At 43.6% G+C, this 25731-nt stretch overlaps 1 protein-coding gene across 3 annotated transcripts in view; it reads right to left on the bottom strand.

Moving 5' to 3' along the window:
- LOC133137268 (rho GTPase-activating protein 18-like) overlaps positions 1–24694 on the bottom strand; it is a 30571-nt gene extending 5877 nt beyond the window's left edge. For 2 of the 3 annotated variants that reach the window (XR_009709591.1, XM_061255441.1), the window contains exons 1-10: positions 24453–24694; positions 6326–6513; positions 5751–5971; positions 3522–3606; positions 3089–3216; positions 2784–2949; positions 2574–2665; positions 1948–2025; positions 730–889; positions 263–345 (exon numbers count right to left, since the gene is read on the bottom strand). Coding sequence is in view for 2 of the 3 variants with exons in the window: in XM_061255441.1 (XP_061111425.1) it covers positions 263–345; positions 730–889; positions 1948–2025; positions 2574–2665; positions 2784–2949; positions 3089–3216; positions 3522–3606; positions 5751–5971; positions 6326–6513; positions 24453–24580 (1329 nt within the window). In the remaining variant the exon portion in view is untranslated. Of the gene's footprint in view, positions 1–262; positions 346–729; positions 890–1947; positions 2026–2573; positions 2666–2783; positions 2950–3088; positions 3217–3521; positions 3607–5750; positions 5972–6325; positions 6514–11454; positions 11626–24452 lie in introns of those variants that run through there. The other variant, XM_061255442.1, reaches the window with a different exon arrangement.
- Between the last annotated feature and the right edge of the window lie 1037 nt (positions 24695–25731).

Raw genomic sequence — 25731 nt, 5'->3', positions numbered from 1 at the left:
CTGATTGGAATATTGCACTATTTCAAACACAGTCTGCTGAGCAGGTGTTTAGAAGCAGCCCATGACCACCAGCATGAGACCGAATCACACAATGCCACATGAAAACAGGGAATTTCCACTGCTGGTCTGTGTGGTGAATCAGTCACTTTTTTCCAAGAATGGTTTCCACAGAGTTTTTCTGGAAGTGATTGTGTGCGGTGGAGAAAGAGGCAGAGCTCTGACCGGGAGGAGCCCTGACGGTGTGGGGGTGTGGAGGCCCTACCTTCAGCATGTCTCTGTTGGGCTCCGGGAGCAGCATGATGAGAAGGTGCAGTGCCTGGATCTGATGTTTGGACAGCGGCATATCTGACCACGGCAGCCAACAGGAGGGAAAAACATCAGTATCACACTAAGAGCTCTCAACACCAGCACTAAGCTTAAGAAAACAACAGAACAATGAGACGTTCTGCAGCCGGAACGTGAATCAACGCAGCCCTTGCAGACAAAGACGTAGTGCTCATAGTCACCAGAGGGTGGCAGTATTTATGCAATAAATGTAAAGCAACTGTGGAGAGTAATGGAGCTCATTAATCTCTTCCTCAGTTTGACAATATGACATTAAATAGCCATTATCAGAATGTGAAAATGCAGCAGCGCAGAGTGAACGGGCAGCGGATACGTGAGCAGACGGGCTCGGTTGGAGACTGGCCCGAGGGTTCTGAGCGGTAATGTGGCAGGAGGAAGACTCACTGAGCACGGCGATGAAGGCCGGGAGGTGCTGCAGCGTCAGCAGGGGGTAGGGCAGCTCCCTGATGAACATCTTCAGTAGCCCGGCCGCGTCGTTGTGTCGGACCTGCTCCCAGTCGAAGCGGTCCTCGTAGAACTTGGTCTCCAACTCCTGCCGTAGGTGCTGCCCCCAGAACACGTGACATTGACATGTGAAAAACAGGCACCAAACAAGCATAAAATGCAAAACTCCCTCAGCTCTTGCTCATTTTAAGGGAACGTGCTATGAGAGAAAACAAACCCAGGGAAAACATTTGGTAGGCCAGACTAGGCATTTCTAAGACTCCTAAAGGAGCACTGTTCAGGAATGTGGTCAGTGCTCTCAGCTCAACTCTTTCCCAGGAATGTGTTTTGCGGCAGCACTGGCCTTTCTGAGGAAAGGTATTCCAGGCTGCAATTAGACACACATGGCGAATGGGAATGGGAACTGTTAGGTGAACGACGGGTGATTTGAACAGAACAGAAGGTGCCCTTTAATGCGTCTGCTGTGGAGTGAACCTCGGCCACGCCAGGGCAGACTGCTTTCCTGTGCTAACCGCTTCCATGTGCCACTTCCTGTCCCACAGGAAACTCAATACCTGCAGGCTCTTTTACTTTCAGATGGGCTGAGCTTCATGGCGACGGCTCTGACCCACTATGGCTCCAGACAAATCAAACTGGGCTCCAAACAAATCAAACCACCCTAACCCTGGTTCCTTTCTAAAACGTATGTTTACAGCGAGGGCGGGAACAGGGCACATGAAAACTGTTCCTAATCTCCCAGAGATTTTGGGTCATTAGGCCCAACCTGTAGGTTCGATTCCCAGCTGCAGCTGTGCGTTAAAAAAAACTTGTAAAATATGCTTTGCCCCCTCTCAAAACAGCTGTGTTAAAAAGAAATCATAATGGGCTGGTTCTGAGAACACAAATTAAGGGCAACATTTTGTGTTCCCTCTTTGTAACATATAAACAGTCAATGTGACCACTTAACACAGTTGTAGTCACATTGACCCAAAATGTGTTGAAATAACACATAAGTAGTAACACAAAGTGTGTTTGATATTAAAACATGCTTTTTGAGAGTGCAATATACTGTACTGTATGTACCATGCTATATTTGAATAATTTATTCATGTTTTCACATGGTTGACAGGCACTGTAATAGGACGGCTAGGTTGGCATGGAGATCCAGTGTGACCTCACCTTGACCCTGGAGGCTGACCCAGGTACTCTCAGAATGCCCTCTGTCTGCAGACCTGTCTGCTCCAGCTTGGACAACAGCTGCAAACACACACACACACACACACGCATACACACACACACACACACACACACATACACACAAGCACACACACACACAAGCACACACAAGTTCAGTGTTTGCTTTGGTTGGTTTGTGCTGCACACATTCCACACAGATGAACTGATATCCGAGTCTCTTCGAAGTACAGATTACTGAATATAGGCTTGTAATCAGAAGGTTTGAATTCCAGGTTTACGGCTCCCATTGAATACCTGACCAGAGTACTCTATGTGCCTTTACTGCTATCAGAGGATATGGGGGCCGGTTGAGAAAATATGTGAAGTTCTGTAATGTCAATGTGGAGGAGATGATATGACACTCAGTGCACTTAGAAACATCTCCTTACTGAAGGAGGAACTAGAGCATACAACCAGTCATGGGGGAAGTGTTTATCTGAGTAGATATCCAAAAATACCAGAGTACGATCAGAGATTTCCAGTCAGTGTTTGTGCGGGGATCTACAGCCTGATTTAAATCCTGATCCGCAAAAGCTGTTCCGGGATTGAGCACGGTGGCAGCGCCTTACCTTTCTGAAAATCAGCGGAACTTTGGACCCAGGGAGTTTTTTCTGGTCGTTTTCTAAAAGCGTTGCTAGGGGAACTCCAAAGATGCCGCTCTCTGAGGACAGGAAGAGAAAGGGCGTTCAGCGCGGATTAGCGGCAGTCACCGAGGTGACGGTGTCTGCGAACAGGTGCGTTTGGACGCACCGCCGCCGGCCCCACCCTCCTGGACTCACCCCGAGCCTTGCAGCGCACCGACCGCCTCCTCTTCAGCTCCAAGCCCAGCGCGTCGTAGAAGGTGGTCAGCTCTATCAGGGAGATGTACCCGACCTTCCTCATGTCTTCAGAGGACAGGTCGTCCACTCGGGTCAGTCCAAGTTTGGGACACGGGGGGAGAAATATCTGAGAGGGTGAGACATGGGAAGAGAAAGAGGTTGGTGAAAAGGGGTAAGGGGGATTTGCGGTTCCCCACCGTGGTGGAGCTGTGCTTCAGGCCTGGCGCTGAGGGCGCTGGGGTGATGGGAACGGGAATGTGACTCACGGGCGGGGGGGAGTCCTCCCTGCTGACCCGGCTGCAGTCCTGGCAGTTCCCCTCCTTCCTGCGGGCAGCGACGCCCTCCGAGTATGGCACATCAAACGCCAGGGTCTCCTTCACGGGCTGGACCTCCCCTGCACACACCCAGACATGAGGAATAAGCACACACACACACATGCACGAGTAAACACATACAGAATGACACACACACATTTACAGGAATACATACAGAAAGACGCACAGATGTGCATATACAAAAAGAAGCCACTGAAGTTCTGCACCCCTTACACTAGACTAAGGGCTTCTGTGTGTTCATGTGGGCTTTCAGTGTGGCAGGAGTGTTCAGCACTGCATGCATTGTACCGGTCAGTGGGGGTGGGGGGGGGTTGTGGTTTAGTTCTGCTCACTGTAACAGACAGGGGCACCTGGTGTGACTCACCTTGCACAGGGCTCCAGTGGGGTATTTTGAGGGGGGACTGGGTGTTAGGGGGGACTGGGGAGACGGTGTCACTGGCACGTCCAGACTGTGAGAGAAAGAGGAAGTAGTACATACAGTAAGTGAGTGCAAAAGTGCAGCCATTTCCCTATGCAAATGAACAATGGCCGCCATTAACTGTGTTTCTTTATTAGGTATAGATGTAGCTATTACTTTCTGAAGTAGCCTTAATTAAGCCAACAAATTCACTGCTGTGGTGGTCACTGATTTCCTAATACTGCATATTAAAGCTTAAAGGCAAAAAGAATACACATGTAATTATAGGTGCCCACATTTATCATTTTCACATTTGTGTATGTTAAATTTAGTTGGAAAATGAATTGCACTACATGTACATGTACATAAACTACATGCGCACAGATAGCAGTATGTTTCGATGTGTGCATTTTTTGTGTAGCATACGCAAATTGTAGGCACAACATTGACCTGATGAAATACAATACAGAATACCATGCTGATAGAATCTACCCCTCCCTGAGCTACAGCCAATTATATAAACCTCCTGCAGGACACACAGCCAATGTTAGCTCTCCCATGGTCGGAGAAGACCACAGCCACATTTCAGTACTACACTTGAGAGCCCCTAAAGAAAGCATAAATTATTAAGCTGTAAATGTCTCCATCCCAGTTTTATTACTCCAAAATACCATTCAACGTTCATGCTTCGGCTTAAATGCGAATGCCTTGAACATGAAGTCAGACCCTAGAGCTTTCACTTGAGCTGGGCAGTGGAGCCAACTGGCTACTACTGGACTCCTACAACTACCACACATTTCACCCACTTAAAAAGGCCTTTTACTGAAGCAGAGAAAGATATGAAACATTTCTGCGTGCAAGAAGGGAAGGAAAAAAAACCTCACATTCTTTACTTTTTACTAAAATGACCTTTTTGTGAAAAATCTTTTCTGGATGAAAAGCCTTTGGTCATCAATCAGGGCTTTTAGCGTCTTATCAAGTTCCAAGCAGCTAACAAGACAAAGCAAATCTGTTTGCCTTTTAAACAACTTTCAGGAAATGGGGGTTTCATTTACACTTTGGTTGCCAATCTCAGATCAATCGATATTACGGTCTTTCACCAGCATGTGTTCAAGCCAGACCTACACAGTCTACAAACTCTCTCCTTAATTGCACTCAGTGTCGACGGTGTGGACCATGAGAATGGGAAGGGAGGGGGGAGTTATCAAGCCCCACTGATCCCAGACCAGCTGTGTGTGAGTGAGTCATCGGACAGTCACGCCTGCCCATCAGCTGAGTCAGCGGTAAAGCTGACTGCTGCAAATACCGCACATGTCTCCAAGCTCCGCCCCCCTGAGCTCTTTCTGTCAGTCTCTGTCAATGAAGACAGGAGGGCCCTGTCAACAGCTTTACCTCAGAGAGACAAAACAAGGGCAACACTCACGCCTCCTGCACTCAGCCACCCCTCTACTGCTCTGGAATTCAAACGCTGTCAATCACAGCAGCAAGTATAGAAGTACATGTTGCATCTGGGACTAGATTCTTTCCCTACTTCTGCGGGATGGAATAAGCAAACTGGATTGGATATAATGAGAATGAGGATAGATACAGTAAGTGGTTTGGATCTAATTAGAGTGAGGATAGCTAAATGGATGGGATCTACAGAGGGCATATATGGATTTGCACTGTCACATCCCAGTGGGTTTCAGAGCAGTGGTCTCAAGCCATGGTCCTGGAGGGTTGGCATCCAGTTCAATTTATTATACACAGAAAGGATAAGACTTCTCCACAACTGCCTACAACGGGATTGTGAGAACGAAGATGCATCAGAGGGAATCTCTGCTGTTTCAAATTAGATTTAGACCAATAGAGTAAAAACTGGATTGAAACGGGCAGCTCCTGACTCTTAATGATGTTCCTGGCACAGGACACAGGTGGCCCACAGCATCCATTACTTTTCATTCCGGTGCCTAAGAAACTAATTTCTCCTCTTATCAAATGAACCTGTCTGAAGAGCAGGTTGGATATAAATGTATGAAACATTACAATAGACATGTAACAACCATGAAAAAACTGAAACGGAGATCACCAAAAAGAAGTGAGTCCATGAGACCTAGCAGTTTACCTAGCAGTAAACTGCTAGGTCTCATGGACTCACTTCTTTTTGGTGATCTCCGTTTCAGTTTTTTGGGAATTTGCCAATGGGCAGGCGCTCACCAGGGGTTCGGGGGTGGAGAAGACATCACGGACATGGCGCATGGGCTGCTTGTTCCTCTTGCGCATGGTCTGGGTGTAGTTATCCAGCCGTTTCTTGACGAGGGCGGCTTGTGTGCGCGTGAGGGTGGAGAGCAGGGCCTCCGCGGGACCGTCTCCCGGCGCTCCGGACACCAGCGTGGACAGCCCCGCCTCGTGGAGCCAGGCCTCCTCAAGCTCAGCCTCTGCAAAGCCCCCACAGCACCCCCTGTGTCAGTTTACCAGCCATGACAGTTTATCAGCCACGAACGACACAAAGCAAATGCCACACATGCAAAAGAAGAAGAGTCTTTCAAAATCTGGAATTTAGGTCAAGGAATAACAGCTGTGGGTGGTACAGTAATGTGCTGACTGCCTCTGAGTCTGGTGTAGAAAGAGACCAGAGCCTATTGCCCCACGGACTGCCCCAGACAGGCATCTCCGATCCTCTCTGAGGCCTCTCTGATCCTCTCTGAGGTCTCTCTGGTACATGTGTACCAGATTAAAGAATGAATGCGGGCTCCCTTTCCCAGAAGCCTGTGGGGCAGGGATCGGCGTACCATCGACGCTGCGTTCCAGGAGCTCCTCCTGACACCCTTGGCCGTTCTCCTCCATGCTCTTCACCTCACTCCAGTAGTCCTCCATGGAGGTGAAGTCCAGGGAATTCTGGGACACTGAGCGCCCCTCGGGCGGAAGGCGCAGTGCCTCCTGGGATATCATCCTGCCGGACACTTGGTAGCACGGTTTCCTGAGGACAACAGGAAGTGGACAGTAAGTGGATGAGCGCTGCTGTAGTTGATGCTTGTGGAGTGGTAAAGAGCAGGAAAAACCTGAGGTTTATGCAAAGGAGCAAATTAGTTACAGCACTGTGTAGCTGATTCAAAATGTTCCCCTGGTGTTAATTCTCCCACACAATCCATCCTCCCTCAATTTCAACCTCCATCTGGTTAAAGTAATATATACCAGAACCAGAAATTATGTCTACAATTATCCATCATTGTGTTTAAAGGATATAAGTATGAGATGCTTTGAGCTTTATGATTGATAACATACGATACATGCAAAACCACCAACATGCATACTGCACGCATGAGTACGCCCACAAACACTGCAAGCAAAGACACACGAAACCAGACACATATGTGCTCACATACGCATGGTTACTGATACTGCAGCATGTCTGTTAAATTTAAAAACAGGGTTCGCCTAATGCTTCACACATGGAGCTGGATATTTATAGCCCCAACCTCCACAGCTCAGCTTTTAAGTGGAAAAATTCCACTTCACAGACGAGAAACTTATTTGTATGGAATTACTACACACTCAGCAAATGAGTAGGTTACAGTTCAGCCCAGGCCCCTGTAGATTAATATTCAACCTTGACCAATATGATGACTTCACCACGGCGCACAAGCACCCTGTCACTGCTAAGCAGCGTATTAAATCACCAAAACTGTGATTACATCGCATGTTTTGGGCCTGAATCATCCTTCGGGGTGTTGAGTGAAAATCAAACGCAAAAGTCAACCCGGGTTGAGAGAAGACTGATTCATATAGGCTGTGTTTCAGCTCTGCCTCTGTAATCTGTTTACGAGAACCTGCCAAAGGCTCCGTGCTCGCGCTGTACAAGATTAGATCTTTTTAAGTGAGAAAATGGCAGTGTGAATCGTAGCCGTGTGCAACAGCACAGACAACAACGTGGTTTGAGGACCCTCTGTGTTCATTGGGTTCCCAAAGCCCTGCTTTCAGGGGTGGCCTGCCACCCATTAAAGAGCCATAATTACCAGGAACACCATGACATCATCAACCCTTTTGTCCTTAATGGGGATTTATGGTTGGAGGGGAGACATTAACCTCCCAAGCCTTACTCCAACGCTCTGCTACAGCTGATCCATTTAAGCAGGAAGCAGACCTGTAGCCAGAGGGAGGGTACCATCTAAGAGCCCCGCAGTGAAACAGAAACAAGTTTAACACCAGGCACCTCAGGTCAGACACAGCGACCAACCCCCATACGCACAGTGTGGACATTCAGTGACCTTACAAGAAACGTTTTTCTACAGTGCAGAACCGGAAATACGCACTGGAAATACGCTTCAGGGTGCATTTCCATTACAAGCTGACGGCTGAAGAGTCAAAGCCATATATTTGAGTGCTTAGGTTCACCAGGCCACTGGGTCAGTGGAGTAAAATGTGCTGCTTAGTTTCACTTCCTCTGACCAACAAGAGAAAAAAATCCAGCACTACCTGTCATATAAACTTAAGCCGTCCTAAATACCTCAACAGTAGTAGAGTGCTGGGGAGAACCACAGGCATAGCGGTTAATTTAAGCAATGCATGATGGGAGCAGGGAAGGTGTTCTGGTGACTGAACTCTCTACAACAGTTTAGAAATAAACTGTTCAAAATTAAATGAGAGGTGCCATCTTAGGCCTGTATTCTTCGTATTTGGTCAGCTTTTGGAAGAACTGGTAGTATCACAAATGCCTTCAAAGGACAATTTAAAGCATGATGAAAATGAAAAGGTTAAAAACACACAATTATATTTGAATGACATCCATTGAAATTAACAGGGAGGGCCCACTTCTCCTTGTGAATCTGGGTAGAATATAACCAGTGCTTATGAACTATTAAATGAACATTCCCTTGGGTGCAGTTTATCATTTTTTATTGCCTATAGCATCTGTCTTGCTTGTATCGACATGGTCTTCCTGACCTCCAGTTGTGATCAAATCAACAAAACATCACAAACATTCCTCATCGAGAACATATGCTGGGGGACAATTAGGATGACCCCTGTGGTAAAACAGAGTAAAATACGATCCTTTTAGTGTAATCAGGAGCGGAAGCTGCATGGACAGGTAACTCATCTCATACCTCAGCTTGGCATGACGCGGCCGCCCACTGGACTTTTTCTCAGATATGATAAGCATGTCACGCTTGCTGAAGAGCAGGTTTGTGAGACCCGTAGAGAATTATTGCCTTAAAAGCAGCTTATCATCAACACAGCAGTACTCTTTTGTTAAGATTCCTGTGGCTTTTGGTTCATTGTTGGTGAACTTCACAGTCAGGAATATAAAATGCAGATTTTTTTGCGCAACTAGGAACTAGGAAGGTGCAGTTTTGGTACAATGTCTGCCCTTTCAGAGTAGAAATCCTCAGTAGCCACACACGTTGTCCCATAGACCCCAACAAAAAACAAAATGAATCCCTCAACCATGTGGCTATAGTACTGAATCACAGTGCTACAACTTGAGCTAAAATACTGTAAACATGCTAGCACTGATGAGTTGTATTCTGGGTAATCCGTAAGGCAAGCATTCCAAGCTGATGTTTTCATCCCTCGACTCTGGACTGGATCCAGGCCCATTCTGGTGTAATTCGCCTGTACTTCATCAAAATCTAAAATTCTATTCTAGTTCAATTTTTCTTGTTACTTATCACTAAGGCAAACCTTCACAAACCTGCACGGCAGCTAAACACTATAGGGCGGCCTGTAGCGTAGTGGTTAAGGTACATGACTGGGACCCACAAGTTCGATCCCCGGTGGTTCCATCCCTGGTGGTTCCATCCCCGGTGTACCCACAATAAGGTTTGTCTCCTGCTTAGTCTAATCAACTGAAAGTCGCTTTAGATAAAAACGTCAGCCAAATGTAACGTAATGAATCTTTGAGAAGCAGTTTCACAATAAGAAAACAGCATAAATGCTGTTTAAATGTAATGATCTGTGGAAGATGGTTACAAAATTGTGGTGAAGCAGTCTATGCAGCTAACTCACAAAACATTTAGTTCATTTTAGTTCAAATGTGACTATATTGTAGCATTTATACCCAATTGGAGAAACACATCAGATGATCTACAGGCAAATATACATCAATGTTGTTAGAAGAGGTTGAGAAGCCCCATCTTCTGTAGCCCATCTTCTGTAATCCAACCCTCAAGATTCATGGTTCTGGAGGCTCATGGTGTTTCCACTGTCCTACCAGGAATGCTGTATCTATCTATGGTCCCATCGCCCAATCAGGCAGACAGACAAGCCTGAGCTAGCAGAGACCACAAGCGTTCACAAAGACTCTCACTTAGAGGGTCCCCAACAGAACACCCACTCTGCCTTCTGTAACTTTTTCACCCACAACTTCACTAACTTCATTAAATATCCTTGTGTGTGCGGGTGTGTGTGTGTCTGTGAGCGTGCGTGTGTGCATGTATGTGTGTGTATGTATGTGTGTGTGTGCGTGCGCATAAACCCAACATAAGAAACTTACTTAAGGACAGATTCAAATCCAAACAATTTAGATTAGTTCCAGATTTTCATGTTGTCCTTGAACAGGAGGTGAGTGTTTTGAGGGAAAATGCAGAACGGACATAAGTCAGAAACACGGACATACACGGACACACACGTAGGCACTCAGGGACACACACATGCGCATACACACAGACACAAAACATTGCTCAAATAAACAATCCTTTCTTTCAGAGTGTGATAAGAGCTTTTACACAGAGGTACGGGCAAGTTGACAGCAGTCAAAGAAAGTGGCAAAACTTAGCGTCACCCTCTGCAAACAATTCATGATCTCAAGAGAAATAACAACACATTCCAGGTGCCGGTCAAATTACAGGAGGACTGACTCACTGCTCACATATGATAAGAACATACCCTGGCACATGATGATGCAGACAGGCAGGTGTGAATGGCATATTTACAACAACTGCACTCATTCTTTACGATCCTTTCCTAATCTGACTGGGTATCGCTACTCGTTTCCATAACAGGACTCCACAGGCAAATACAATGTGGAAAACTCAAATAATTGAGGCTCACAAGATGAAACAGTGAGCTATTTGTTTGGCTTTTCTTTTTCAGCATTAGCCATCTGGTACAGTAAGATCTGAAATGACAATAGATGGTACGAGCACTTTAGTTGGAACACTGCAAGGCTGTGCTGAGGTCATTGGAAAGCTATGCTCGCTGTAGTTTCCTTGCGAATATCCCCCAATCTGTCAGTCATGCCGCAGAGACTTTGAGGTGGGCTACATCGCTGCACGCTACAATGTTGCAATACAGTCTAAAAATGTACTGTGGCTTTTGTCTAATTACTTCAGTTACTTAGTCACTACAAATCAGTAGACTACTCAGAATAACCTTAATGTGTTCAACCAAGAATGAAAAGAAAGCTATTTGTAAAAGTATGTAGACAAATCAATAGTTTTTTCTTTTGAAAAAACCTACCGTAGTTATTAAAACTTACAACAAAAGCCCAAATTATCACAAAGCATGTCCACAAATGGTAGATTCACAACATAATGAGATTACAAGTATACTGGCCACCTTCCCACCAGATTATTGTATTTAATTAAAACACAAATCAATAAAAATTGTTTTACTGTAAAATATGCATGCATTAAATGTGAAAACAATGCAGTTCTATTCTGGTCCTTACAGTAGTTAAGGTCCTTAAACAAGCAAACAGAACTATACGCAATTTTCCACTGAGTTGAGACAAAGAACATTAAGTATATAGCTAAAAGAGATCTGATAGTCTAGTAAGCATAATTATATTGACTAACCATTTTGAATCGCTCTATGAAACATTTTGAAATCTCTCTATATCCCCTGGAAATATTCCCCTTTTAGAAGACCCTGGTCACTGAAAATGGACAATGGGAAACATCCCAAAGGAAAATGTGATTACCTTTCAGTGAGTCATCCAGTCTCTTTTAACCAGGCTGAAGTTCGGATGTATTTCCCTTGTGTGAAGATGTTGTTTAGAGAGGACCACAGAGCACTTGTGTGTTTGTATATGTGTGTGCATGCATGTATGCATGTGTGTGCGTGTGTGCGTGTGTGTGTGTATGTGTGTGTGTTGATACTCTATCTCAGGATATCCTCCAGTGAAGCCAGGATCTGGTCGAAAGAGATGGGTTTCTCCGCCCACATGCTTCCATATGGCTCCTCCCAGGGCACAAGTTTCCAGTGTCCAGCTTTTTCACCCTTCCCTTTATCCCTCCCCCTTTTCACCCCTCCACTTCTTTCTCCTTTCCTCCCCCTGCCTCCCTTTCTCATTTTCCCCTCCCTCTCTCTCTCTCTCCCTTTCTTTCTCTCTGACATCTTTTTCTGTTGTGCCTTTTCTGCCTTTTTCCTCTCAAAACATTGTCCTCTGTCATGTTTCGTGTTGATTTATCTTGACTTTGCGGTGCCGTGCAGCATTCAGGCATGTGTCCGAGACTTTTAAGGAAAAACTAGCTGGAACGATTAGTAGGGCTTGTATTCTGACTAACAAAAAACTATTTAAAACATTCCACCCCAGGACACAAACCTTAACTTGAGATTTTAGATCACTGTGGCACAGAAAGAGCGTTTTTATATAACAGCACTGAACAAAAGATTAATGTCTGCTCATTGGTGCATGGCATTTGATGATAAATTTAACAAAAATGTAGTTACATAATTAAAAAAATAGTTCAACTCCCACTTTTCAATAAGCATTTTCAAGAACTATATCTAGAGCACATTAACTCTACTGCAGTAGTAAAGTATCAGAAGAAAGGTACCTTCAAAATATGGGTCAGTTTCAGAAATGAATGAATGCACAAACAAGAAAAATTACTTTGGCGTTCACTCAAATTAAACCAAAGGACGGATACCCTAACAGGTCTGATTGCAAACGATTCATTTTTGGGGGGTAAGCAGCTTGAAAATGTTACTTTGGAGCTCTGGATTGAAGACATGGCCCCCAAGATTGTATATAGGTCAGCGGTGATTGAGCGAAAATTGGAAACATGTGAGGGCCCCAAAAGAGAGAAAGAGAGAGAGAGCGGTAACCTTAGAAACGAGTCGAGGGACCCTCCAATCATGACCTCACTCCTGCACGTAAACACCAGGGCTCTGCGCACATCCTACAGTCCAAGAGAAACTCAGCTCATCTGAGGCCTGTTCCTCATTCAAGTGCACTGCAGATTAATGTGATTTTCATTTTGGGTTCATGTTAAAGAGTACAGGGTACAAGAAACACCCTGAAAAATATCAGAATTTTTACTACTCTGTGTCAGTTCACACAGCTTTTTTCAAGACAAAAGCCAGAGATGTGCCATTGTCGTGGAAGGTTGCAGGCATCTCATTCTCTTTTGGCTCTTCCTGCCTAGACAGGAAGTGACCTCACCTGGTGTTCCAAGTGTACATCGCTGCAAACTGACAGATAAACCCACAACCATTAGACCGTTGTTTGATTAATATACTAAACAATACGGAACTGCATTATGCTAAAATGTATTATACTAACTTTAATTATACTAAAATATTTACAGTAAACTATATTCAAATGTATTTCATTAAAATGTATTATACTAAACTATAAATAATCTGAAAACGTATATAGATACTGAATGTTTCATATTTTTGCATTAATGTATTTTTAGCAATAAATATTCAAATAGGCTAATGTGAATCTAGACTAGACCCATAGCAACTCACCTGGTCAAGTCTATCAATCATGTTGTTTTTACCACTGACTCTGACACATTGACAAATTGGTACTTCACATTTAAACATGTCAGTAAGGTAAACTGTTTTCTTCCAGGAACTGACTTGAAATTATCCTCTGACCCCAATTACCCTGGGGCAGACAGCTTTAGGGTTCCCCCGTCCCTCCCCTTCCTTACACAGGTGGTCACTGTTCCAAATAGCACACCTGCACTGCAGTCCCAAATCCATACGGCTCTGTTCTCCTGTCCTGTGGCTACATAAATCTGCCTGTGGCCAAGCTAACCTCACAGGTTCACTGCTGAAAGGCCTGTCAGCAAAGTGCTCTTTAGTCTCAACGGCTGACAGCCAGCAGCAAAGACTGCTGAACACTGCCTTTCTTTTTGTCCAATGACACACAGACAAGCCCACAGTCATCCCGCAATAAAAAACTATCTGAAGTGTGTTTGAAAGTCGGAAAGTACAATGTCATGTAAGGTTTGTAACATCTGAGTATTTTTAAAGAATAAATAAAAAAAGTCAAAGCCCAATGACCACAGAGAGTATAACAATGCTATATCACTGTCTATAGCTTCAGCAGTAGACCCATAACATTTTAAAGTGTTTAAAAGGGTGAAAGAAGGACATTTTAGAAGGCAGACGTGGTAAAGAGCAGCAATAGACTGCATTGAAAATCTGATTTTAAGGCCCATAAAAACAGCAAGTTGTAATTATTTCTTTAAATGGCTGTTTGCTTCCTAAAAGCAACCAGTGTGAGAAATAGCCCATGCCTTGATATGATAGCATTACACTCGGGACCCCTTACTCTACAACAGACACTTCCTGTTTTCACAATGGAAGTAAGGAAGGCTTGGCGTGTCAATACGCAGGTTTTTTTTTTATTCTAAAGTGATTCCAAAACCATAGTTAAAAATACAAATGACTTGCAAATACTGTCCACAATCAACACGACGAATAATAATAAGCGTGTGATTGTGGCTGATTGCTCTAATGCTAAGTTGCTCATTAAGGGGGTGATGTTATCCTTGGAACAAACCACTCTCCTGTCATTTAGAACAATGAGCCCAAGATAAAGAGGGAGAGGGGCTCCATTTCACTCTAATGTCCTTGCAGAGTTCTTGAGAAACGTAAACGTTGGAAGCACAAATCACACATCAGGTCAATGGCCGATACAATTTAAAAAGATTTTGCTCTTTTACATATGTCTGCTACAGTGTTATTAAAAACACCTTCCATGTCTTTTGAATTAAATAGAGAAAGTGCAATAACTAAAATCCTAGTCTGAATATGTTACGGAAAGCAAGCGGAACTGAGCTCAATGTATTTAGTATGAACCTGCTCTTCCACACTGAAGAATTACCATCCACTGAAGGCTAACTGTGGAATACAAAGCATGCAGACTTCATCCAAACTAAATTTCTTCTGCAAAAATTATTGAATTAAATTTCCTCAACTCTCTTTTACCGGGCTTTCTGCCCTCTGGACCAGAGCACTACTAGAACATTGAGACCTGTAATTTGCTTTAAGAAATGTGGGGATTATAAACAGAATCAAATGCCTCTCCATGCTGAAGCCACAAAGACATTGGAGAAATTCTGAATAGCTTCCCTCATAATGAGATTGCTTGAAATTAAATACTGTAGATATCATTTGGGGAAAAATCTAAACCTATGATTTTTTAAAGTTTATATAATGCTTTCTAGTCTGCAATAACAGTCTGGGATAAAGGTTTCTGTCTAAAGTCAATGCTCCATTTTCAGTGTTCATGGACTGCAGAGCACCTCTGTAATTCCATATAAAAGTGGAGATAAATCATTGCAAATTTAAAATGGTGGCATTTAAAATGTATAACAGCACACTCTGAATCAAAGGCTGTCTGTTTTCCTCCATCATCAAGCCAATGCAGATCCGTATCAAACTCAAGTTCATAAGCATTTGGGAATCATTATCATTATAATAAGCATGACATTATAGCTATGATATCCAAATGTTACAGGCAAACAGACAAAGCTATCATAATCACAGATGAAGTGATTGTAGTGCAGTGTTTAGTTACTATAGACCCACTCGATTTCCAGTCTCCTAGAAGGCTGTGAAGCCTACAGCTATGAGCTGAAGGATATTTGACAGTGCAATAATGCAAGGAAGGAAGTTTTCTTTTAAAAGGGAGTATCTATTATTGACGACAAAATCAAAAATGAAAGGAGCATTTCACTGAATGTATGTTTTGCATGAGCTGCCTTCAAAGCCATTTCCTCTGAATTCCATCAGTTAAAAAAACCTGAAAAGGGAATACAACAATAATGATTTAGCGCTAAATTATCCAAGCATTTTACCATGAAACTTTTCAAAGAGCAAATGTTCATATGGAAGACTGCATTCAATTTCGCTCGCATTTATGTTTTGAATAATGAATAACGAAAGACACAGCAGCAGGTAGCAAAGAAAATGTGACTTTAGACAATTTCCTGAAGGTAGCACTTTGACTGCTTTCACTGCACAGTACTGCTTCCACTGCTAAAGAGCTGGTTTTTTCACAATGCATTCTCTGGACATTTGAAATCATATGGTTTAGTGATGAAATCAGCCTGTTTTCATTCTTTACGGGTGACAATGCGGAATGCACTACACTGTCTGCTGTCTCCTGTGAAAAGCACTAGACTATAATAATAATAATAATAATAATAATAATAATAATAATAATTATTATTATTATTATTATTATTATTATTATTATAACAGAGACACATTATAGGATCTTGACGTAGAGTTTGAAGACACATTAAATACAGTAATCCAGACAGAAACCGTTCAGTCAATTGTGTGAGTAATCTGCTGCTGATACACTGCCGTCACTGTGCTCCAGTTATTTTCCTTTAAACACTACTGTACATTTGGCCAACATGCAACATATTTGACTTCATAAAGTGACTCTGCGATGAAGGAACGGCTCCTGTTGCCCATATTTAACCATCCAGGTCATTAAGTGAACAAATGAATCATGCTGATCACCCACCTATATCAATGTAAAAATACTGGAATCCAGATTTCTAGAGGGGTGAAAATCATGGTTGATTTGAAACACACTAGGTTAAACTCTAGATAGCTTAGGTTTTACCCAGCTATAGGCTGGCTACACCCTAGTCGGCTAAAAAACTTTCACCTTTCAACCAGTTGTAGCAGAGTATTAATCTGCATGCCTAAACAGTGTTTCACCAACTTTTCATGACCAAAATGTGCACTGGGATACTAGTACTACTTGAAAAACTGAAAAGCTCCCTTATTTTCTTGAAAGCTGGGGTTGACCTTCTGCAATATTGTCTTAAATGACAAACACTGCTTTTGGTGAATAAATGATTGTGTTGTACATCAATCAAGCATGATACACAAAACAGTTTTAATAAGTTAACCCTTTACAAGTTGAGTGGCACCAGGCCAAGTGAGCAAAATAACACCACCACTAATCCATTCCTGTTTGATTATAGTATTTGACATTCAAAAGGAGATAACAGGAATTAATTTACCTGTTTGTGGTATTTTCTCCCTCTCCTGTCATAAAATCAAACAACTATCCACATTAATTAATGCTTTACCTTTGTTTATAAAGTTTGACCTTTGTGTTAACTTCAGCAAACTCTTGCGCACAAGAAATTTGCAGTAATAATATTACTATTATTAAAAGAATATTATTACAAGGACAATCTGTGCAATCTTTTGCCAATAATTATTTTCCTTTCATTAACTTTATATTGTACACTTTCAATGGAAATACATTTCATTCAAGTTTGATTCAAGTTCAAATCCATTCACTTCAAGTTTTACTTGTACAAAAACTTGAATTATTTCCCCAGTTATCTCTGTACTCTGAAAGATAGCCTTAGGAGCATCGTCTTTGAAGCATTCTTAACCAAATAAAGGCCTACACTGCCACCAGCTGAAACCAGTTAAATAAGACCATACTAGGAAAAAGAAATCACTATTCATCTGAACAGCAGATCATTTCCTTCTCCAAAATAAAAACATGTTGCCTTCCTTGAAGGGTAAACATTTTCTGCCGTCTAAGTTTCCTTGCCAAAGCCGTCCTGTGTTGTGGTTACAGAGGCAGGAGTTACAGGGTAAAGGGTTGCCTCCAGCTGGGATGGAGACAGATCTTGAGCCCTGGTGCTGTGAGACACCACTGACTGTACTGGACTTACTCCTGCTCTTAAGAGGAGCACACTGGAATGCTGAAGCGCAGCATTGCTGAAGCTAGAATCAGGAAGTTCTCTTTCCTTTTCACAGTGACATCATTCACCGTCTGTCAGCGGCCCTGCCGTTTATTGGTCTGAATCATCCTGAGCTGGACTTTTCTTCTGCCAGTACTACAAAGTTCTCTTTTCTCTTTGAAGACTGAAATTTCTGCACTCTGGGGGTAAATAAAGGGGAGCTTAATTCAGCATTGCCAGATGTTAAAGGGATTTTGCACATAAACTGGAATAAGGTTCTTGGCTACACTATGACGAGAAGGAAAATTTGTATCAAGTGTCTCTCTCAAGATGTCAAAAGGACAAACAATCAGCATAATTCTTCACTTAAGAAAAATCTAATAGAAATCCATGCTATAATAGTATAATAATCATGCTACAATAATATGTGTCATGTTGCCACAACACTCATATGACTGTCGCTATACTGTACCACACTGGTACTATACTATACTGGTCCTAGGCAGCAACCATACCACATTGTGCCCCAGATTTTTAACACTCGGGCACAGAAACAAAAAATAGCTGTTAACAACAGCACTGCCTGTAGTTTTTTTCCTCAGAGCTTTGTTCATTATTATGTCCCTTCAGGCATTAATTCCAGCTATGGCAATTATATTGAAATATATTCGCCTGTCTGATTGACAGCAGACATATAGCAACAGAAATACCCTCAAAACTCAAATTAAGTGAAACAAACAAGTTCCCCTTGTGTATCACTTAAACATTTTGGTATCTTCTGACACTGTACTTTCATGGACTTTTCATACTGCACAGCCTGGCCTTTTAAAAGTAAACCATGTCTGGAGAAATGGGAAAATCCACAAAAGATTTTTCAGATGTACTCACATGTACAGTATAGTCATACAGTATAGATTAGAGAAATGAGCTCTTCCTAAATGATAGGAGCAGTTATTATCTTGTCAGTATGTTGATATATGCCATAGGGCCAGGTGGGTGTCCTATTTTCACTAATGTAAAATGGGTCACAAAGAACAAGAAAACTTTTTGAAAGACAAACTTCAAGAAACTTTGTTTTCCTCCTGTATTTGGAGAGACAAGAGAGATTGGTTGTTCTACTGATCACACAGTAACCTACATTAGACATGCTGCCCAAGGCCTTTGAATGGCTCCTGCAGACCATGCACATTGCAGTCATTCCACAGAACAATAGGTTATCAGCACACTGATCATTTACAGATAGAAAAACACATCTAGAGGGGTACCAGTAATGACTCAAACACGGGCTTAAAATGTCATGGATAGTGTAACTTGCGTGGCATGGGCCGGTAGGTTCAGCACAGGGTATAGCTGTATGGGTCTATAAAATCACATGGCTCACAGCTAGTTCCTGTCTTTTTCCTCGGGTTATATTTGCACAAAAACTGTGCTATCCAGTTCACCAATCAGGGAAGCAGAGCAGATTCAAACCACAAAGTAACCACACCATAGCGCTGCAGTCAAAGCAATCACATATTTAAGGGGGAAAAAATGGCTTTTACTCCAATGAAAATGTGAATTGTAGATTTGTACTCTTCATTTATTTATTCATATTGAGGAACGAGTATTGCAAGAACCGCTTGCTATGGATTTCATTATCACAAAGGTCAAAGTACTATGATGAGAAAACCACATGAGATTGATCCAAATACCACAGGGATTTAGATAGAAAGCCGAGCCATACGTCTGACTACCGCAAGGCGCTGACGTCCACTGACATGAGCCACTCCATAATGTCTTCCAGAGAGCTTAAGCATGAATCCCTGAGCATGAGCAAATCCAGGGTGAGAGACGAAAACACAGTGTGCTAGTTACCTGTGCTAAATCACTTTTTTATATGCTCTCAGAAAGAAAGAAATACAGATACAAAAGGTGCAAAAAGTGCCTAAGAAGGTACAAATGCTTGTTGCTGTGGTGGTGCCCTATAGGTATAAAATTATACCTCTAGCCAGCAATACATAATTCATTTGTACCTTTTTTGCTTGGGAAATTTGACCCTTGAAGAACACAAATGTACCTCCATTTTCATTTCATTTCCGAGAGTCTGTTTACATATCCAGCCGCACATTGTGATCCGACACCTTTCCTATCACGTGCAGCGTCAGTAATAACAGGCTATTAAGGATCACAAAGCCTCCTTTTGTACACTTGTCACTGAACCTGAAAGAGAACAAACCATCCCCAAGGAACGTAGACAGGGTTTTTTTCACTTCTCACCACAGAGAACTCAGCCCAAGGTAATGTGCCTTTTCATACGGGGGGGGGGGGGGGTAGACACACAGCGCAGTTAGAGTTGTGTGAAAGTAAACCCCCCCACCCCGCACGTGTCTCTGAGACGCGTGTGAAACAGCGAGACGGCCCTTCCAGTCACCGCTGATGACGCCAGTGCGCGTATCTGCCGCGGGGCCGCTGACGTCCTGTGGGAGCGCTGTCACCCGTGAGAGCCGTGTGTGCACTGCGCTTTGTGTGGAACATGAGCTGCATGTTCTCAGATCTTATCCGACACCTCGTGTTCCATCCCCTGTTCACCCTCCCCAAGCTGAGAAATGATGAACTGCTTTGTTTTCAGGGCTTGAGAATCGTCATCACCTTTAAGCACCATCACCTGTAGCCTCTCAAAATAATTAATACGATACAATAACTCGCTTCTAAGACTGTTTGAGGTTCTTATCCCTTCATTCAATTCATAGAACATTGTTTTGTTGTTGGTATGAAGCCATTTCCTTGGGTGTAATTTTTATATGCCTTGACTTTTTTGAATATCAAGTAGGTCTTCTCCAACCGCAGTTTTTTTGAGGCTAATTGAGTTTGAGCAGCTGCAGGATTCACTGCTTGCAACAGTGCCAGATCACAGCATCCCCCTGCCCAGACTGTCAGCTGCACCATGTTTAGATCACAGAGGCCATTGTGATTGAAAAACAATGCAATACAATACAGTACAACCGCAACTGCAATAGAAACAAAAGATCCGCACATTTCTGCCTCTATACCCGAGGAATCTAGCCAATCGTGTGGGGCATTCTAAAATCACCAATGAAGAGTCAACAGTTTGATGCAATCCAAGCAAAACAAGATTTTGAAACATTTCAATGGCTTAAAAATGTTAACAGTGTTTCAGTGTAAGAGCATCAAGATACGACTCTGGGAGTGTGGACTGGTGGGTCCTGCTAAAACACTGCTTTTCAGCATAGCAACATGACAGTATTAAGTCAGGAACATTCCGGCATTGTCTGTCCCATGGGGCAGCAGATAATTTTGGAGAGTGGGCTGCAGTCGGCAAGGCGCTGCGCGTTTCAGTCTGAGGGGAATTCACTGCTCGGCTGGGAGCTTCAGAAAGCAGGGGGTGACGGACGGTGCTTGCAGAGGACAGCACACGCTTGTCTGCACACACGTGTCTGAACAGGCGGAGGACGTGACAGGGAAGAGACAGACCTGACTACAGTAGGGCATTCCAACTACGAGAAAATAGAATAGTACAGGGAGAAGGACAGCTACCAGACCTCTCACCAACAAACATCCAAAATATATATTTTGATTATCTTCCACAGCAAAAAGAGAAAGATCTGAAATGTAGTTGTAACTGATAAATGATTCAAGACCAGAGGAGAAGCTGGCACTGGAACCGTGCACAGATTTGTGAAAGGGGTGTGCAACCTTGGTCCCCCAGGTTTTCTTCAGCTGCCCAGAGACCAGAGTAAGGGTTGTGCTTCTTTGCACACCAAAGTCAGTTTCTGAGCACTGCATGAACAGTAGACAAAGGCCGGATTTAGTCCAAGATTTGAAACACTCTCTGGTCCCAAATTACAGGGTTTCTGCTGGTGGCAGAGACTTGTGGGTTTGTACAAAGAGAGCCCTTTAACACAAAACAGATAAATAATTACAAAGTAATAGTCCAATTCACTAAAAAGAGAAAAAAGTATGATGAGAAAAATTCATTCCATTCTCTCCTAAAAGCATCGCTGTAATTTCAGATTACAAACGTGGGTCAAGGTCTGGCGTCCATCCCGGCTCAGTTTCTCCCGCAGAACTGGGACTGCGTGCTATCAGTGCACATTACTCAGGGAGCTCCGTGTAAACAGAACCTGCCTCACGTCACAGCAGAACACGGGGTTCAGCCCGAAATGCTCAAAGGCTGTAAACACAGGGCAGGGGGGAGCTCTCGGCCCTGGCGGCAGACAGAACGACCTCCCCATCTCCTCTGACACGTAAACATTTAAGGGCTCATCGCCGACAGCCACATTTGGGAAGTCTCAGCAGGCACCCGTGCTCTCCTGCTGCCAGGGAGGGTGCGGGGGTGGGGGGGTGGGGGGGTTCCACTCTCTCACTTGCCCCTTACAGAGAGTCTCTGAGAGACACGGCACAGCTGACCGCACAGTCTGAAGCTACCTTTCAACTGGCCAGCCGTAGCTGTGTGTGGGAATGTGAGTGTGTGTCTGCGTGTGAGTGGCAGTGTGTGTGTGTGTGTGTGTGTGTGTGTGTGTGTGTGTGTGTGTGAGTGAGTGAGTGGAAATGTGTGTGTGTGAGTGGAAATGTGTGTGTGTGTTAGTGGAAATGTGTGTGTGTTAGTGTAAATGTGAGTGTGTGTTAGTGGAAATGTGCGTGTGTGTTAGTGTAAATGTGCGTGTGTGTTAGTGTAAATGTGTGTGTGTGTTAGTGTAAATGTGAGTGTGTGTTAGTGGAAATGTGAGTGCGTGTTAGTGGGAGTGTGTGTGTGTATGTGTGTTTGTGTGAGTGGGAATGTGTGTGTGAGTGAGTGGAAATGTGTGTGTGTGTGTGAGTGGGAATGTGTGCTTGCAAGTGAGTGGGAGTGCGTGATGTCCAGAAGAGTGTCTTGAATTTCATCTGAGTCTCGCCTCCTGCTTAAAAGCAGCTGACCCCCTGACCATTGTCCTCCCCCATAGACGATCTGTAGGAATGCAAATTCAGTCAGGTTTTTCGCCAGATCCATCCCACGGGTACAGAAGGAAGCCCTGGAGCTTATCTGCACGCGTTTCTGCTTTGTAGAGCACACAAAGAAAGGCTGTAGCACACGATGCAGATTAGCATGGGTAATGGCGTGACAATGTGAACCGTGCCAAGCCATGCAACCAAGAGCGGATTAAGCACTCTGTGTGTTTAACACTTTCTGCTACTGGGAGTTTCATGCAGGATAGCCAGGCATGCTTCCATGCCGTTCTGGTGTCTGGGACTGGCTGACACCCTATCAGCCTGGGTCAGTTTGCAGTCAGAGTGCGAGAGAATGTGACCTATAGCTGAAAAGTGTCAGGGTAATCTCAAAAGATTGAGGGCAGAGGGTGAGACCTGTGTGGCAGTCCATAGCCAAACCACCATAGCCACTGCTGACTCTCAAGCCATATACTGCATGAGTCCCCCCATGCAGGCGAGGGGGTTCAAGCCACCTAACATACTAAGCATACAAAAAAGGTGGTCTGTTGAATGATTGACAGCGGAGAAGGGCTGCTGTGAGAGGTCTGTGCCTGCCCTGGAGGTTTGTGGAGAACGTGAGGGAGCTCCCCTCAGCGTGTGTGTACCCCACCCACTTCCTGAAATCTCCGTATCCCCCGTCAATTCCCAACTTGGGACGTCCAGTCCTGGCACGGCATCTTATGTCATTCATTCTCCCTCGATTCAGGAGGGCGGTGAGAACGGCACAACTTCTGAAGCACATACAGCCAGACACATCGGCACTGGGGTGGCACTGGGGTGACCACTTAGTCAACCAAGCCCCTCCCGCTCTGTGTGTCACTGTGGGCAATATTACATCATCATGTGGGACTGTGATCCAAGTTTGGTATCGCCACGACTATGATTCATATTCTCATATGAGGCGCACAACATGGTGCCAAGAGCAGGAGCTGTTAAGCATGGCACCTGAGTGCTCCATCACTTACTTCTCCAGCAGCCATTAGTCATATATTACATAAGATTTTAGGAAATGACCAGACACTTATCCAGAGTGACAATTATACATACATTCAGCTTAATGGCAGCACCCCAATTGGGAATCACATCAGCCACCCTAACAAGCCCAGTTGCCAAACCATTATACCGTACTGCCTAGCCAGGATGCCATGGTCAAGGTGCCCCCAAAAAACCTCTGTTAAAAGATTAACCACAGATTATCCACGGTAACTGAGCATTACTTCAGAAACACGTCAAGCTAAACACCCACAGCAAACCCACCCAGTTTCTGACATACACACAGAAGCTCCCACACAGGACAGCATTATGAAACAAAACGTGTTTTGCAAAATAAATGTTATGTAGCACTCTGGTATTACAAAGTACCCCGTGAGACAGGAATGCAAAGTCAGACAACAAGCCTGTACATGAAAGATATGGGACTCCCTCTGCTGAACTGGAGAGATTTAGGGACAAGGATCAATCACTGGCTAAATATGTGAGTCTCTCTGTGTCCACTTTGTGGAATCAAGCACCCGCGGGGACAACCTCTTTCAAAAATTAATATCACTTTCATGAAATCTTTTAATCTCTTTTTATTACTTTAACCTATATATCCCCTACCCATATGCAGTGAATTGAGAAAGTGGAGACTTTTGATGGCAGAGGCAAAACCCTGAGGTTAATGTTTAGAGAACTGTAGAAGATTATTGATAGCATAGTAATACAGTAGCAAAACGTTAATGTTAATGAAAGAAAATCAGTGTAGCTAACTCTTATAAAATAGATTCTCGGGAACAGTCTAAGAGTTTATTCAAACAAATCACTCCGAAATAGTTTAATAGTTAATATTCACTTAACAGCAAGTACTGCTATAATGTCTAGTCAACACGTTAGATCATCTAAGCATTCCGTCAACACTTAAAAGTAGGCTACAAACAAGTAATTATCAGATATGCTCTGCGGCTGAAACTATCTTTTAAACCGATAACAGACAACATTATGTGCTTTAAATCGTTGGATTCATTCTGATTCATCATAAGCGTGGGTTTGGCGTATCACTCACCTGTTTGAAATACAGGGTCCAGATGACTGAGGAGGCGCAAAACTCGGCTCCACCAAATGTATTCTGGCCGGCGAATGATACGAATGGTAAGCTGTCAGAATGACGCTGCCCGAATCTTTCATGTCCATTGTTATACATACGTTGCCTGTTAAAAGCCGGCTGCTGACAGGGGACAAGGGTTCGTTTACCGGGATCTCCGTCCCGTAGCAGCCCACTAAAATAAATAAATAATCGGCGAGCTTGCCTGCTTCTCTCTTGTGTGTGGGAGAAGTGTACTGTAACTAAACACCACGACCACACACTGCCGAGCCGAACTGCTGGCCAATCACAGCGCGTTTCGATTAGCATAAAAACACTGCCGCCCATGTGGACTGTACACCAAGCACGTTAATACGTTATCTGTCACTATTCAACACTGAGTTCTATATGTTGATTTTGAAAGTTTAGAGCGGTTTGGTTGGTTAATTAAACTAAACGTCTTCCCGACTCAAACCGAGACCAATGCCCTGGCCATATTAATATGGCACATGCTGTGGTAGCCTACAGCCTGAACTTATCCCTGACCAAGGTATAGCATTGCTCGGACACAATCAGTGTAGATTTAATACTGCAAAGGATAACCTCTCAACTGGTAATCACTATTGTGGTGAGAGGGTTTCCCCTAAGCTCAAATAACGGGGAGAACTTTTCACCTCAGAGGAAAATCCTTGAATAATGCACACAGTCTTTATCTTTGTTGACATGTGTACTGTGAGGGTTTTGTGGTGACCTCTCTAACATACAAACACCAGATTTATTTTTCATCAGGGGCTTTCCTGGGGTCTTTCTTGTTCTTGTTGTGAGCACACTGAGCCAATTGGCCAAAAGTGGAATGCTTTTCCTGAATGTATTCACAGCTTTCTAGAATGTTCTGTATGCCCTAGTGCTGAGTGTGCATTTCAGCTTCCGGTTCTAAGTCAGTGGCTATTCATGTAGACTGACAAAAAAGTAATTCAGAAAATAAATTTTGAATATTCATCCGCTCAGGCAACACACAGAACAGGGGAATACCACTATTTGTTATGTTATAAACAATTGAACAGATGTTTATGACCATATAGCCGGTGAGATTACTCACAGAGGTTTATGGAACCACTTGGACTGAGTGCATTGGCTAACTTCCTTCTTCACCTGCAAGCTTTCTACAAGCATAATAAAGCATGTTACCCTGCATAACATTATATTATTTATTTGCTTAACAGATGTCCTCCTCTACAGTGGCCCTACTGGGATGGAAACA

The sequence above is a fragment of the Conger conger genome, chromosome 9 (assembly GCF_963514075.1).
Source record: "Conger conger chromosome 9, fConCon1.1, whole genome shotgun sequence".
In the NCBI taxonomy this organism is placed as follows: Eukaryota; Metazoa; Chordata; class Actinopteri; order Anguilliformes; family Congridae; genus Conger; species Conger conger.
Note: the sequence above shows the minus strand (reverse complement) of the source record. Positions and strands in the feature narration are given on the sequence as shown.